The 16,894-nt window shown below is 39.7% G+C and overlaps 1 protein-coding gene across 3 annotated transcripts in view; it reads right to left on the bottom strand.

The window, feature by feature from the left end:
• Nucleotides 1-8,277: 8,277 nt before the first annotated feature.
• TET1 (tet methylcytosine dioxygenase 1) overlaps nt 8,278-16,894 on the bottom strand; it is a 63,596-nt gene continuing 54,979 nt past the window's right edge. The window contains exons 11-12 of one of the 3 annotated variants that reach the window (XM_039553516.1): nt 14,320-14,659; nt 8,278-12,009 (exon numbers count right to left, since the gene is read on the bottom strand). In XM_039553516.1, the coding sequence (XP_039409450.1) occupies nt 10,874-12,009; nt 14,320-14,659 (1,476 nt within the window). In that variant the 3' untranslated portion in view covers nt 8,278-10,873. Of the gene's footprint in view, nt 12,010-14,319; nt 16,197-16,894 lie in introns of those variants that run through there. The other 2 variants (XM_039553517.1, XM_039553518.1) reach the window with 2 other exon arrangements.

Below are 16,894 nucleotides of genomic sequence, written 5' to 3'. Positions count from 1 at the left end.
AGGAGTACTACAGGAAACTTTTAACTGTAGTACCAGCAAAAAAGCTTATTTTGCAGCTTAATCAATTGTTAACAATTAACACCATTTTAGTAGGCATTGCAATCTAAGGATTAAGAATTTAAAAGCAACCAACTGTACTACATCAATATTCTATTACCTTGCATAATGTATATAAGAAATTCAGGATATAGAAAAAGCACTAATGCCATCTCCAGGCGGTAACCCCATTTTTGGCAACAGGGACACCAGGGCAGGTGAATCTGGTTTGGTTTTGTTCCCATAAGGTAGAGGTGCAGCTATGCTTTAAAACCCCTCTATGTAACGTGCTTCATCATGTATGAGGAAATACAGCTCTGTTTGGGATCACACTGCCAGTGGGAATGCCAGGGGCAGGCAATATGCAGGTGGCTGGCAGTATATTCAAAGGACCTGGGAAATGTTCCTCATTGATAGCTCTTCCTCAGTAATGATGTTTTTGGGTCTGGTCCAAGTCTTGAAGCACCTTTCAAAATCCATATGCTTTCTTAAGACACCTGTGGTGAGGGGTTCCTGACTCTAATATTGAACCCTGGAATGTGTGATTCTGTTGAAGAAAATAGTACAGTTCAGAGAGGGCCTGGGGCACCTTGGGAGATGTTGCTATAAAACCCCAGTAGGGATTATCCTCTAAAAGAGCAGCAGCTTACATAGGAGGGTCAAGGCCTCCCTGCTGGATGACCACATCCATCTCCCAGGAATCAGATGTACCATATCACACGATGTAGTTTCTTTTCAGGGCATTAGTGAAGCCAGAGGATAGCAGCATTTTTCTGCTTTCTAGGAGATTTCAGTTACCTGCAAGATTATTTTTGCTTATTATTTTGCTGCTGTACTTACTGGAGAAGGCGCAAGTATGAGCAGAGTTGCATTCCTCCTTCAGATCTAAACAACATGGATTCTGTTTAGTATTGTTGTTGTGCACTACAATGTCAGTAAAGCAGGCTAATGGCTGAGGTCAGTTTTGAGAAAAAAACCCCAACCATACCCTCTGATTTGCAGCAAATAAAACCTGAAATATTTCCAGCATGCCACAGTAAATGATTCCCATAAGCTTGCTCTGCCAGACAGGTAGCAAAAAGACACTGTGCAGACATGTTCACAAGCTGTTTTGTCCTTTTTAGTCAGAAAACGAAGCTCAGCTTTTCTGGCTGCTTCTCTTACTTCTCTTGACCTGGGGACAGCCTGAAACAGAGGCAGACTGAGAACAGGGACTGGATTTATGCCTGTCCCTTTCCAGTGCAGAAACCTGCTGATGTTTTGGGTGAAGCCCCTGTAGTCCTATTGATAATTAACAAATACATTTCTACACATGATAGTGGTTATTAGTGCTAAGAGCAGGAAAGAAAAATTAGACGACTAAGTGCAAAATAGAAGTATAAAATTTATTTAAAACCACCCACAAAGTTCTGTGTAATCAGGAATGATACAATTTGTAATAGTCTTTTTAAAAACTCATGACAAGATTTAAAATATATTTTCAATTACAGTATTCATTTAGCCTTATTCAGTTAGGACAAAAAAAAAAAAGAAAGTTTACGTTCTAAACAGATGAGACACACAAGAAAAATAGAACAGAACAGACAATTTCCACAACGACAATTTTTACATGTATGTTTGAATACTAGTATCAACATTTCAATGCATCTTGCTACATAAACATGAAATCATGTACAACAACTGCTTGCACCAAAAAACATAGCTTAATTAGATCTTTCAAGTAACATGCAGTCACAACTCACAAGTCTTCAAGTACTGCTGGTAAGGGTTCCCTTGTCTGCAAAGAAGATTTTAAGGTTCAGTTTCTCAGCTAGCATAACTCTGCCCAGCTCCACCAGCCTCAGGGAGCTATGCTCAGTTATACTAGGAAAGAATCAGGCCCCAAATTTTTTTTTTCAGAAAAGAAATAATTTTTACACTTTCTCCTGTAAATACTGTGACATAATGAAGTGCTTTTTCTTTCTGATTTTTTTCTCCCTGTACATAATCTTTTGCTTAAAAATGTTAATTTTATGTTCCAGATTTCAGTACAATAGGTTGGTAACTGGGAATAAAACCTCAAATTCAAAGTTGAAAAATAAATATCAAATGCATCCCAAGGAAAGAAAGAAAGAGAGAAAAGAAGAAGGAGAGAAGGAAAAAAAAAACCATGACTTTTTTCTTTTGCTCTGGCATATTGTTAATCTTTTATCTTCCCAAGGCAGGAAGGAATTCACTAGCCATAGCATTTCAGTACAGTGTGTCCTTACATATTTATGTTCTTAATGATAGCAAATTTGGATCAGTACTTGTGACCTGGCATGATATTGTCACATTATGAAGAGCTGTCTCTTCCAAACTGAACAAATTATCATAGAATAATTCACTGGTAAAGACTGAAATGTATGAATGTTTGCATTGGTTAGAACTGGCTTTCTTTTAGCAGTACTGACTGGGATAGCCCATTTGTTCTTCTTGACTAAAATTATTCTTTCATTTAAAGGACAAGAGCTTCATGAAGTTCAGCTGCTGCCTTTTGAGTTGCATGGATTAGACAGGCATTCGCAAAATTGGCACAAAATCTGTTCTCATTAGGCTCTGCAGTATCACTGCAGTGTAAAAATTTAAGAAGGAAAGTATCTTTCCTTTTCCTCAAACGTTTTTTTTTAACAAGAAGTTTGCATTGCATTGCTTAACTGCAATGTAGTGGGGCTGTTGTTTACATAAACTTCCATGGGCAGCAAGGGGAGCTCTGCAGGACTCAGGCATGCAGAGCAATGCCAGGGTTTTCCCTGGCAAGTAGCACCACAGTCAGGGAAGGCAGAAAGTGTTGGCTTTTAGCTTTATGTCCCCAAACTCACCGGAGTGTGACAACAGCATGCAACACTGCGCACTCTGCTGGGTGTGAAGTCAGGACAGAAGGGAGTTCAGTAGATTGTCACAACCCCAGTCTATATCATCAAGTAAAAGGGATCCAAGTTATGATAAAGGGTAGCAAGTATTTTAAGAAAAACTACCAAAGCTTAAAAATAGCATTTTTGACAATTTTGAGAGATTTCTGGGCTGGCCATTACCAAGAGGTACAAATCTTTTACCACATTGTCTTTGTAGACCGTGTTGGGCAAAGGACAGCCAATATAAGCAAATATTTAAAACCTGATAAAACCCAAGCAAGTCTCTTTTCAACCTGTATTTCTAAACTAAGAACAATCTGGATGTTACTGGCCAGTATGTGCACAGTAGGGATACCATGAAATTAATTTCAGGATTGTACAAATCAGTCATTTGGTAACTGTTTTGATTTATACTAGTGTCCTTTTATACTCTGATCAGTGTGATGGGATACTCCGAAGGATGTAAGCTAAAGTAACATCCATTTAAGGCCCCTTTATCCTTTCAATGCAATGCAAAGGACAGTAGTATAAATGAGAATCAGGGCCTCCATTCTTACTTTAAGACAACTCTCAAACCCTAGACCCTTTTCCATTACAATATAATAAAAATACAGATATACATGTAAAAATATTGATCAGGTCACAAAACTTTCCACGACAGCATTAAAACATTCTGTGGCAACAACTGCACTACTGAACATCAAAACTAGCAGTTCCCTTGCTCCACTGCAACAGCACTTCTTTGGAACACAGTTCATCTGCTGTAACCGGCAACTGTAGTTTAAGTGCCAAACCTGTCCTCCCTACATACATAGTTTTTGAGGTGTACACCTGTGTTCTGTGACTTTGTGAGGAATGTGTGTAAGGTGTGCAAAGTGTTGAAAAAAGCACCGTTAATCACTCACACCAAAGCAAGTCACCTTCATGTTATTTAGCACCCCAGTCTTGCATTCACTGCAAGTATGCTGTTGGAAGATTCTAGCATTTGAATAGAAGTGCATGTGGAAAAATGCCATATATAATGGCCCAGTAGAAAAAGAAAGGAAAATACACTGTCTGGAAGAATTAGGGATACAGCATCAAGAAGCATCTTGCATCTTTTAAAACTGAAGCTAGCTCATGGTTAAATACCATGAGCAATTGTTGGGATGATGAACTGGGGAACTGGATTGGAAAAAGAATCCTGAAGTCTTTATGTCTCAGAAAGACATGAAGAAACAGTGATGCTGATACCTCAATACCCTTTAATAAAAGGCAGTAACTACTTAATTATTTTCTTCTCAAGCATCTTCAATTCCATTTTTTGCCACAGAGGAAGAACATCTTTTTTCCAAGCAGTCCTGTGTTAGTTCAGGCATTTAACTTATATAATACTTGGATATCTTACAAAGACTGTGACTGATCTAACCAGAAAACATAAAGAAACATGATTGATTGCTCCTGCTCTTGCAATCGTGCAGGGGCTGCAGCAGCTGTCTTATGCCAGGAACTGAGCAGAGCTGTTAAGAGTGACTCAAAAGAGAAGAGGCCATTCCACAGAGATGCTACCAACATAAAATCCTGTACTCTGAGAAGGGATGACTTTTTCTTCTCAGGGGGTGATCAGTTTTGCAAAGTCTCTTTTGTTTGGCTACTTGCAGATACAAGAACAGATTGTCAAAACTACATCAAAAAATCTGAAAAGTAACTGGAAAATTGATTATTTGATTAAAAAAAGTAAGAAAACAGTGATTTTGACAGATTATGAATTGTCCCTCTCTATTGGAATTTTTAAAAATCCCAATTGTAATATTCTAGGCTCTGTATGAAAAAACATGAAGTAAAAGCCCTAGAACTGTAACATATAGAATGTAAGATCATGGAATCACAGACTGGCTTGGGTTGGAAGGGACCTTAAAGCTCACCGCGTTCCAACCCCCTGCCATGGGCAGGGACACCTTCCACTATACCAGGTTGCTTCAAGCCCTGTCCAGCCTGGCCTGGGACACTTACAGGGATGGGGCAGCCACAGCTTCTCCGGGTAGTCTGTTCCAGATGACAAAGACATGGATTTTAGGGGGAGAGTCCCAAGGAGAATAGCTTCATATGACATTCCTGAGATGAAGATGGCTGATTTTCATACAAAGCAGGGCAGCGTGCAGGGGGACTCGTGGGCAGGCTGACAGCTGTGCTGCTGATGCCAAGTGCTGAAGCAGATCTGCAAAGGGAAAAACTTTGGAGTAGTTACAAGCATTGAAAGCATTCAGCAGCAGGTGAGAAAGTGAGCCAGCACTAACTGCTAACCAAAGCTGATGATCCAGAAAGACCATGGAGTGAGAAAGGTGGCGAGTATCCAATGTCACCTGTACAGAGTAGAAAGTGGTATCTACTAATCAACACTAGCCATATTAAGTGTTTTTCAGGGAGACAACACAGCATCATGTAGAACTAAGTCTTCATAATTTAGTCATGTGCCAGTATTAAACAAAAAGTTTTGCCTATTCTAAAAGAACCAAAAAAGTTTTAACAGGGAAGTAATAAACACAGCGTATTTTCAACTACTCCTTAGAAGAAGTTATCCGTATGTATCCTGGTGCCTGATCGGGTTCTACTATTAGAAATCCTTGGTCATTCAGGAAACCTCAAATGTAAAACTCTTTCCTTTAAGTAATTTTGTAGCAACATCCTAAAGCAGCACATAGACAACTTGTGAAGACTGACTAAACATCAGGTAATCCCAGAACAGACTAAAACCACTTCCTGAACTGTTAAAGTAGCCACGTCCTCTAGACTTTTGACACTGGGCACTCTGTTTTAGATTCAAGGAGAATGTAAGTGTGTCACAAACAAAATAAAATAAGCTACTGAATTTAAAGTCAGATGGACCAAAAGAAGTGTTTGTATAAAGAAGTATCACAGCAATTACATGTACATAGGTTGACTCAAAAACCAATTGTACCTTCACAACTTTGCCTGTGATTTACTTATGCTGTGCAGAGAGAATCATTAAGGTTGGAAAGGACCTTGAAGACCATCAAGTCCAACCAGCATCCCATCAGCTTTCTATATTCTCTATCTTGATGGTGGGAAGGGGCAGCAGGCTGGTGATGACAGCAGTGCTTGCTACCTTTTTTGTCTACACAGATCAAGAAAGGGTCAAGAGAGACTAACTCTCTCCAACCTTTTTTTTTTTTAAACCAGTATCTGCAGGCAGAGACCAAAGGAGAGATTTTTGTCTGTGGAGGAACTGCGGAAAGAGGTGAATTTGTACATAATACCCACAATGAAACATCTTACTGGTTAGAGCAGTGCTGTGACACAGCCATTGCAGTGCAGTACCGTGGTGTCACAATAATCAATAGAAAGATACTCCCTCCACACTTCCTCCTGCAAGTCAGATCAAGACCTGAAAAAGCAGGAATTCTCAAATGTGATTGGACTGTTCCTCCTCTCTAATTGCTATTTAAGATCAGATCGTCACAGCTTGGCAGACAGCTTTCACACAAGAAATAAAACACAATTTTATGAGTAGACATCACAAAGACCCTAATCTGAATTTTAGTGACCACAATAAGCCTGAAAGAGTTTGTCCCACACTGCCTGAATGTAACTGGTGTTAACATACACAAAGCATGGAAGTGCCCGTGCAATTGAGTTTTTTGTGTATCTGAGAGCACAGCTATTTCCTTCTGATAGCCTAGAAATTACAGGATTTCTATGGAAAAGAAAACAACCATATATAAAAATGTATTACAAAGCTGATGGCTGCTTGATAAATGGGAGTTAATTTCAACATTAGAGAAGTTGCATGGGAAGTGAAAGAGCAAGACTGACGTCTGAGTTGGCACAGACATTGGTCAACTGTTGTCCATATCCATCCAATTAAATACGGAAATTGCAGGAAAACTTGGTAAATGAGCACTTTGCAGTCAGCAGGGCTGCAGCAGTGTGAACAGAACCCAAATTTAATCCACCAAATTGAGTTAATATTGCAATGAAATTAAAAAGGTCTTTTAAAAGCCCCCATGCAGTTGTATGTTAGAAAGAATCTTAAGTACTAGACAACTTGTCGTTTACCCATGCTTAACATAAAATGTTCCTCAAAATAGTAGTTATTTCCTGTTCTACATCTAGAGAAGCACTGTCATAGGTAAGACAAGGACTTTCACCAGCAGTTAAGATTCTTAAGTAAAAGTTAGCCTATAAAGTCCTTAAAAAATCTGAATACAACTGTTATAAGTTGGAAGCTGCAAGTATTTGTAAGTATTTATAAAACTTCTTAGATCTTGTGACTGAAGTATTTATAGAAATATTTCTTTCTATTTCCTGCAATACACTAGCATGTGAAAAATCAGTAAATTCACTGTTTAACTGGATACAACTGCAGCAACTGCCACAGGGAGTCAAACAGAACTGGTCCTGCAACAAGGCCTGCTCCTCCCCTCCATAGCGGAGGTGGAGTCATAGTACTGGACCCAATGGACAAAGGGATGAGACACATTTCTTCTGGGAAGTCAGAGGTGTCCTGTGTTGAATCATGACAGTTTTTGCTGGTACACTGTAAAAAATGATCCAAAGACAAGCACACCCTGCTGCCAGCCCACACCTGAATCCATGTGCTGTTTTTTCACCCAGAACTTTGTGCCACCTGACGGAAACCAAGTAAAATGTGCAGGTCTGACCTAGCCAGCTACCTTAATTTTAGATCCAGCTCCTGGTCTGGCTACCCAAGAAGGACTTGGGTTAAAACATAAGAGCAAATTACAAGTGGTTGTGTGGGCGGCAAAGGAAAGAACAGACCCACAGAGTTGAAGATTTTAAGAGATAAATACTGTTATAAAATTATAACCTTACTGAAAACAACACAATTTGTCTACAAGACTGATAAATATTCTGAAGTGTTACAAGAAATAGCACAGAGTTGTAAAACCAGTAAATAGTTGCATTTTCTATACTGCAGTACAGCAATAGAAAGGATCAGCTTCTCAAATCACAACCCACTATGTGTCCAGCAGGAAGTAGAAATGGGCAACCTGCCTAGTAGGACACATTGAAAAAGCAGTTTAGGTGATAGACAGCCAGGGAAAGAGCACCGTGGGTGATATGTTATTGTACAGATGGTATATTTCTCTCATGTAAGTAAAATTAATGAAGTAGTAACTGTGAGTTTAGCACCTATCAGTTAATAGTATTAATTATGTTAAGATACGCATTTCTTTGTTAGAATTGCCATTTCAAGAAAAAGTAGACCTGGGCTACCTGTTTGAAGGGATCCTTTTAGATCCACCTTTCAGTGCCTCACTTCTAAGAGGGAAGCTGCTGGTTTTTCAATGGAACATTTTTATCCGAAGTTTCCAATAAGTAAAATACAGGCATTTGTAGGAGATGATTCAAGTAAAAATTATCCACTTTAATGGTATGAACATTTTAAAAGGTAAAGAGATGGCTCTGTAACTTACTAATTTTGTGTAGAAAATTTATCACATGGGAGTGCTGAATTACAGCATTTCAGAAACTGAAGCTGTCAGGGCTATCAGTGAAACCAATAAACAAATCTGTACATGGTGTGGGACAAATACATGACTGGAACAGCTAAGGAATGTACAGTACTACTGACTGTATGAACAGCTGCAATTCCTAGTAATCTTCAGCTCACCAAAAATATACAAGTTTTAAAATGGAAATCTAAGGCACACAAAATACCATAATGATTTGATGTATACTGTATATTACATAGTCAATAAGCATAAAACTGCTGGTACAAAACAATGGCATAATATTGGTTCTGTTTTATCATTATTTACAATCCCTTCGTATCCTCTATTTAATATTAAGATTTGAACTAAAATTTGCAGCATACCCGGTTTTTACAAGTCTTAGTTAAAATAGGTAAGATACAAAGAACTGGTTCAATTCCTCCATCCTCTGCCATCAATAGCTTTGTTAATTTGAACAGGAATCTGCAGAACTGAACCCAAGATCATGACATAGTGATTGCTACTTCAGACCTGGCTCCTGCAAACGCTTCACGTGGCTACAGGAGAACAGTCTCATGGATCTACAGCCGCACCAAAGGATTTGTAGCACCAAGGTCCTGACTAGCGCTATGTGTTTAAAACACCATTGATGTACTTTTCGTACCGAAACTGTAAATAGAGTTCTTGCACTTCAGCTTCTCAAGGAAAAAGCACCTTGTCTTTAAATAAAGCAGATCCAGATAGTTCATATTCCTCTATACAGCACCACTACAGTATAATATTATCAAGTATATTATTAGTATGTTTTCACACTGGAAAAGTGACTTCATTCTACCTACAGGTTCCCCAGCCGGGGCGGGCGCCGAGGCAGAAGGAGGGGAGAGCTTTGTGTGTGGGCCTGATCCTGCAGTGCTTGGACCTCAGGGAGTCCTGGCGTCAGTGCTCCTCCTGGCTCCAACTGGCTCGCATGGAAGAAGTTGCAGGATGAGGTCAGTCCTTAGCTAACGTTGTCATTTGGTCATTTGTTTAAATAAATAAGTTTAAACAAGAAATACATAGGAGAGGAGAATCAGAAAGAAGAGTGGGATGCTACAGTATTTAAAAGCAATGGAGTGTCTGTTTTCCCTCTGGTTTAGCAAATACTCGTTTCATGATGTCACTTTCTCAAGAGAAATGAAGAACATAAATTTCAAGGAAGGATACAACCCTTTCCACGTGAAATGTATAAATTGCTTCAAAAATTTACAAAACATTTTTGTAAAAAAACTGAACTCAGAAAGTTGGTGAATATTACAGATAGGTTATTCTTAACAAAAAATTTGCTGCTAAATATTAGAAATTTGATAGTTTTCCAACACTTCCTTTGTATTTTTCCCAAATTATTTTTTTTATCAGAATAGAATAAGGCAGCTCTAGGGGGTATTTTTTTATCCCAAAACAATCCTACCCCTGAGGCATTAGGAACATTTGGTTGCCATGTTAACTTAGAACGCTGCAAACAAATGAGACTGATGCACTTACTGCTCAAAGAAACCGTAACAAATGCTGCCTTTAAAAAAACCCAGATAATATTCATAACTCCCAGTAGCAACACATGTATTGACCAGGCATCTCCTCATTTCACGTTTGTACACTCTCTTGAAAAAGAATAAAAGTTTCTATAATCCATAACTGTTTGTTTATATGCAACATAAAATCTTCAATGAAAAAGGGCAAGTTAAAAACAACCACATATGCTATCAGCATACATCCTGCAGCTGTAACACCATGGAACTCTACACAGCAAGAATAAAATCATTTCTTCTGTAGAGTATGCACAAACCTTAGACAATATGATCCTTATACTATACTATTTCAAGTTAATTTTAAAAATAGAAAGTGCTTTTAAAATATATATTTACAGCTTAGAAACAACTTCCAGCCATCATTACCAATAACTTCATTCTACTGACAAATCTAAAGAATAAAATTCATTGGTTTTCTAAAAGATTTATGTGTAATTTGGACTATATAGCAATGGTTGGAAGTTGTTAAAGCAATGGCACCATGAAGTAATAATTCAGCTTATTTATTTTTTACTGTTTGATGTGGTTAAGCACCAAGAGCTGTGTAGAGCTATAACTGTATAACTTGATTTAACACCATAAAACGTGAACCTGTTAAAATCCCTATAAATGATTTTTGTAGTAAACAGACGATTTAAAGCACCAAAATATAAATTCCTAAAGGTAATAAACTGAATGATTCAATCAAGGTTAATAACCTAAACAAAATCTTTTTTAGAATGTATTAAAACTATAGAACTTTTTTTTTGCTTAAAATGTGCTTGAGCACCACCAAATGTTAAAGTCACAGTTTAAGAAGAAATCCCCCCCTTTTTTTTTGTTTTTACCTCAGCCTTAAAATGGTTGAGATGAGCAAATAGTAAACGACGCGAGACTTGTTCTTTAACAGCACCTTAAAGAAACACCATGTAACTGCACCAGGAGGGGCACACCACACCGACACCTACGCCCAATGGTTGTAGGGCCCTGCCACTCTTGTCAGGGCGTACGAAGATACTGTGATTACGTTATCCTTGGTTACTGTTAATGCTCTGCGGGATGGAATTTGGTTGAACTCATTGTCTTCATAAAAAATACCTCTGTTTTCACTTGGTTGCTTTGCTTTCCTGTTGCTAGAGTTCAGTTCAGGATTCTCTGTTCCTAATCGTTCTGCTTCTTTTTCTTTCGCCCTTTCAGCCATCTTTGCTTCCCACATCGCTAAACCATGTTTTGGCTCATTTAAATTTTTGTGTTGGTAAAAAACTAAAGAAATTCTTGTGGGATGATTGCGGTTGGGTTTTTTAATTGGTGTGGTAGCATGGAGTTCACGTCTTGCACATTCAATTAAGATAGAACCATGAGAAGGTGCCACAGCAACCCCACCAATGTCATCATCCAAAAAATTGTGCTCACTGTCTGACCACAATTCCTCAGCCTTTTCTTCAGAATCAGCCGGCTGTCCCAGTGCACTGTTTTGCTTTTCGTCAACACAGTCAAAGTCACACATTTGTCCTTGATGGGAGCTGCCCTTTTCCCCTGGGCACCCATGGGAAGAGTCAGCTTCATTTATGATGGCATCCTTTGCTGAAGAGCTTAGCGGTACTGATGAGTCACAAGAGCTGATCATCTCTGAGAAAGGAGAATTGTCCAACTGAAGTTGACAATTCTGTTTGTCTGGCTGATGTTCAAGTATAGTGGGCAGGGGCTCTTTGTGGGCTGGGAGGCCTGGAGCAGTGACCTCGGGAAGAATCGGTGGCACACCATTCACCTTATCGTTCAGCAGAATTCCAGTATAGTCTTTGACTGACACATCAAAGTTCTTGCAATTAACATAAGGTGTCACATGAGGTTGCTTGGTACTGCATTCAAAATACCCGTAGGGAACTGAAAAATCTTGTTGAATATTAGTCACTGCAGTTAGGCCAGGCTTATGTGCGAGAGACGGATAGGGATGTAAACTATCCACCTTAAAGGGGGAGGAAGTCGTGTACTGTTTCAATAAAGAGCAATTTTTAGTAGTGTTTGAAGTATGTTTCATGGCATAAAGGTGGTTGGAAGTCTCCATTTTTATTCCAGGTTTTAAAGCATCTGTTTTGTTCCCTAGAAGAAATGCACACCAAAGTGTAAGTACTTCTCAATCTATAAAATACCTCTCTTACTTGCTTTCTAACATGAAAAATGCACACTGAGTACAGATTTTTCAAAACGGTGATTTTTAGCTTTTTAGGAATATCTCTATGTATGTATACATATATCTAAAATAACCTTGCTCAATTAACACCTTAACCATTTCCAGTCAGGCTGCTGGTGTATAAAATGGAAAGGTATTTCACAGAGGGATGAAGAAAATAAACAGATAAAATGAAATAACCACTGAATCCCAATTCACACAGCCCAGTCCTACAGAAATGCTTGCCAGCAGCTGACTGCTGGCCTTCAGTTTTTACATAGTTGATGAAATTCAGTCTGAAATTCAGCCTGTGAATCAGTCAAAATTCTGACCTGCCTTAACCCCACATTATGATCAAAAGGAAAGAGCTTGTTTATGGATCTTGTCCATCACAGCAAAAACAGTTACTGAATTACAATGATTCATGCATTCCAATACTGGCTCAGAAATTGTCTTTAAAAAAAAAGCATGTGGCAACATGCTCCAGGTAAATCCATCCTTACAAAATGAATTTTGAGTCATGTGATTTGGCTTTCTTCCATCTTTCCATCTAATTGCTTCATTATTTCAGATCTCTGTGCAGACATCCTTGTTCAATTTCTGTCAGTTCCCTAATCAGTTTCTAGCCATGGCTGCCTACTGCTGGGCTTGGTTGGGGAACAGGCTCCTCACATGACTGATTCTCATCATGGGTAGGTTCAGCCCAGAGTCCATGGGAGCAGTGGGAAAGAACTCCATCGACTATGATGGGCTTTGCATCATGCTCTGCAATGGCTTCACATGCGTTTTGCCAGCAGACGGGCACCCCCCAGAGAGCCCTTGCTTACTCTCGTAAAAGACTGTCTCTGTCAGTGTTCTTTATTCCATAAATACACAGAATGGTTGTTTTTACACAGTGTAGGAGCACTATTCTTTCTTCTACTCTGTCTCCTCGTAATTTATAAATCAGTGACGAATTAAAAACATTCCTCCAATAGGAATGCAAAAAATTCAAAATGATATAATGACAGGCACAATAGTTAGTATGCAAAAACTGAAAGCTGTACGGGGACATGAGGAGGCCACATCCAACTCTTTAAAAACCCATTCTATGAAATAAAACACAAAGCATTTAATGACATTAACAGCCCCCACCCCAGAGCAAGGCCTTTGCCCTAAAGATTTTAAACACAGCATTTGAGAATTGCGTTCTCCATCACCTCAGAAGAGAGACCCACCGTGTGAAAATAAGTTTTAACAACCCACAGCACTCAATTACGAAAGTGTAGCAAGTGGATTTTTGTTTTTTAAATGTTGTCCCCCCCAAAATGCAGACATTCTTTGAAATATGTTTACCTGTTATTCCTCCCCTTAAATCTGCTACATAGGTCTGGATGTCTCTCATGAAATAAAATTCAAAATTACAGCAGATGGGCTAATTTTCCTCTCTTCCTAACAGGCTGTGCTTCAATTTCATCTTTCACGTGCTAATCAGAGATTTTAAGTCCATGGCTTCTTCATCCATGGCTTCTTCCACCTCTTCCTTCTTTTCTACTTCTCATTACTGCCCAGTCCCATCCAATAAGTCCTACCCTGTGGAGGCCTGACCCAAGATCTGACACCGGGTACCACAGTGTAGACCAGCAGTGCCTCCGCACACCTCGGCCCAGGCACAGCTCTGTACTGCCCAGACGGGGGCTGTGGCAGAGGAAAAAACACGGCCTCCCTGGCACCTGCTGCTGACAGACTCCATTGCCCTGCTCCTTGTTAACAGTCCTGCAAGGGACAATTTGCACTGTCATTTGATAAAACCTGGGAGATTTTGCAAATCTCTTGCTGTGCAGCAGCGTCCGTGCCATTGATAGGAAATTATCACAGCTCAGATTCTGAGAAAGCCATTATCTGCCATAGGAAGTGGAGAACACAGTTCTTGTACTTTAAAGTGACAGAAATTCAAGTTGCTTATTTAGGTAAACATTCCAACAATGTTCTTTCAGGATGGTCAAACTGCCATTATTTATTAGAATAAGGGAACTTGGAAATACTTCACAGGCATTGACACACCAACAGACTATTTTTGCGTAATCACCTGTATTCTTTTCTGCACCAAGAGACAACACTGGCTACAGTGACTTGTTCATTAGCCCTTAAAATGCAGAATATACAAGTAGTTTATTTTAAAGGAGCTTTTCCCTCCCATCAGATGTGTATCAGAACACAGAACCAGAACCAACTGTCAGAATTTCATAAGCATCACTCACCTAAACAATGCAAAGTGTTGCCAAGATTTTCTGGGGCTTCAGTTTTCAGTTTTACTGGTGCTGAATATTTTTTATCTATTAATGGCTGCTTTTCAGTCGGGGTCCTCCTTGTGTCTGGTTTCTTCTTCTTGGTAGCTCTGAGAGGCTCAGCCAACATTCGCACTTCTCTGGGGAACGCTGTGAGCACCTGTATGGCTCCGGCTTTTATCTTGGCTTCCAGGCCCTCTTCAGTGCCAAACTCATCTGTTTGTGAGATTTTGTAAAGAGGCAACACATGGAGCTGTTCATCGCTTGGAATCACCCCCACTCTCCGGTTATCTTCCTTCGTTAACGTACAGACCTGGCACGAGCAGAATCAGTTACAAATAAACCACACACAAACCACAAGTTACGTAGAGACTCAGGCAGTCATCCTAGGCTTCACTGCTTACTTGTATTCTATGGCCACAATGCTATAGGGCTTTCAAATGCAAACATCTGACAAATACTTGTTTGATCTACAATGACACAGAAAAACTATTAGTACTTCAAGACCAAGGCACGTGTCTTGGATGGGAAAGTGAAATTTTGGCTCAGCTTACAGTATCTACAAATATATGCCAACCTTGGTAAATAATCTCAGCTGTAAACATACTGTAAGTTCCTAAGCACTCAGATTATTTTCTTTTAATACATAAATGTATCTTTGATGTTCAGATTAATTTTTAAGGATTACAAAATACAAAAAATTATTTTTGCATTAAACAACAAGCGTCTACGATCTGGAATTTGTTCTATGATTTGGAATTGGTTTTTGTTTTTGTTTTGGCTGGCAAATGAAAAAAAAAAACCAAACCAGCACAAACAATCACTCATACCACTCTCTACTTTTTGCAAATCTCAGCTCTAACTCCCTCCCTCTCTCAACACTTTCTTAACACCCCGCTGTAATTAACTCACAAGACCCAGGAAATGTTCTCCTAGGCTACTGCCCTACTTCCTGTTATTCTGTGTTGTGAGATCTTGGAGCCCAGAGGAGAGTGCTGGTTATATCCAGTTTGATGAGCACACATCAGAAATGTGAATAAATATTCCAACTTATTGCAATCATTTTCTTAGCATCATTATAAGTGCTGAACATTTCCAGCACTCCTTGAGTTCCAGCTCTTACTAACCCTTCCCCTTGAAAGCAGCACTAACACTGGCACTATAATCCCTGGTGTCATTCCCAAGGGATGGCAACAGCTCTGTGTGCCTGAGCACGTGTACAAACATTCACCCTTTTGTAGTTTTGTCACTTATATTCCCAAGGGACTGCTACATGGCTAGAAAGCCATACATCAATATCATGGCTTAGGTAAGCTGCTATTTCGCAGGAGTTACCAACTACACACATAAAGCAATGGGAGCACCATCCAAGGATGAGATGGTGCTCCCTAAATGGAAACGTATCACTCCAGCAGTGTGTAGGCTGAATATGATGCCTATCATGAACAGTCAATCCAATTTCCCAGAATCTTGTCACCATGCCTAACATTCCAGAGGAGAAGAATATTATTTAGGGGGTGAAGAAAACCCAAACATTTTTTATTTTACAGCACAGGTTTTGCATAAAGGCGCCACACAATTATTTCTAGAAAAATAAAATTACAGAACCACAAACTAAAAATCCTGAACCAAAAAGGTGGTGGCTAGGACTTTATCAGTAGCTCTATGCAAAGCTTAGCAGTTGCAGAGCAGCAAAAGGAGGAAATCTGAGGGGCAGAGACAAGGAAGAGCTTTTCAGGAGGCAGTTGGAAGGGATGGAGAGGGGGCTCTAAGGCATTTAGCAGCTGCTTTGTAGCGCTCACTGAGGTGCCGGCTCCATGCGTACTCACCTCATCTGGGCAGCCTCTGCACTATGAGGGAGATTTAGAAAAAACAACAAGTTGTTCCGTGAGCAGCGATTGGCACCTTACTTCCTGTGGGCTTCTCCATCCCCGCACTCCCACACACCCAGGCCCAGCAGTGATCCCTGCTCCCACCTCTGCTGGGCACCAGCCAGCAAAAGCGGGGCCTGCCTGAGGCTCAGGGCCATGGCTGCAAGGACCCTGCTACCTCCTCCCTGGATCCGGCTCCCCTCACTCAACAGTGACACTTCACAACTCACAACAAGAGGTTAAAAAAATCTCCAAAGACAATTCAGTTTCTGCCATGTTCAGTGAAATCTGTTTGAAACTAGTCAGCAGATGCCAAATTATTCATGAAGGGTGAGAGAGGGTCAGACATATAAGAGAGCATGATTATATATGACTGATGTTCTCAGAAAGCCCAGTGCACTTCTCCCCTTCTAAATTATAAACAAAAGCAGTAATGAAGTCAGCATGGAGGGGCCTGGCTCCCACTTGTTTTCATCAGAAACTGGGCAATGGTCTTTTAGAATACTATGTCCAGCCTGTAACTGGCCGATGCACTAATCAGAAAAACGTCTTGAAGATTAAATCCACAATATTTATTATTTTGAAAATTGAAACCCTTATCCAATTTACAGTTATAAATTTCCATGCAAAAGCCAACACTTTCTGGAACAAGAAAAATGAAGAACTGTTTTGAGGGT

Source organism: Corvus cornix, chromosome 6 (assembly GCF_000738735.6).
Source record: "Corvus cornix cornix isolate S_Up_H32 chromosome 6, ASM73873v5, whole genome shotgun sequence".
NCBI lineage: Eukaryota > Metazoa > Chordata > Aves > Passeriformes > Corvidae > Corvus > Corvus cornix.
Note: the sequence above shows the minus strand (reverse complement) of the source record. Positions and strands in the feature narration are given on the sequence as shown.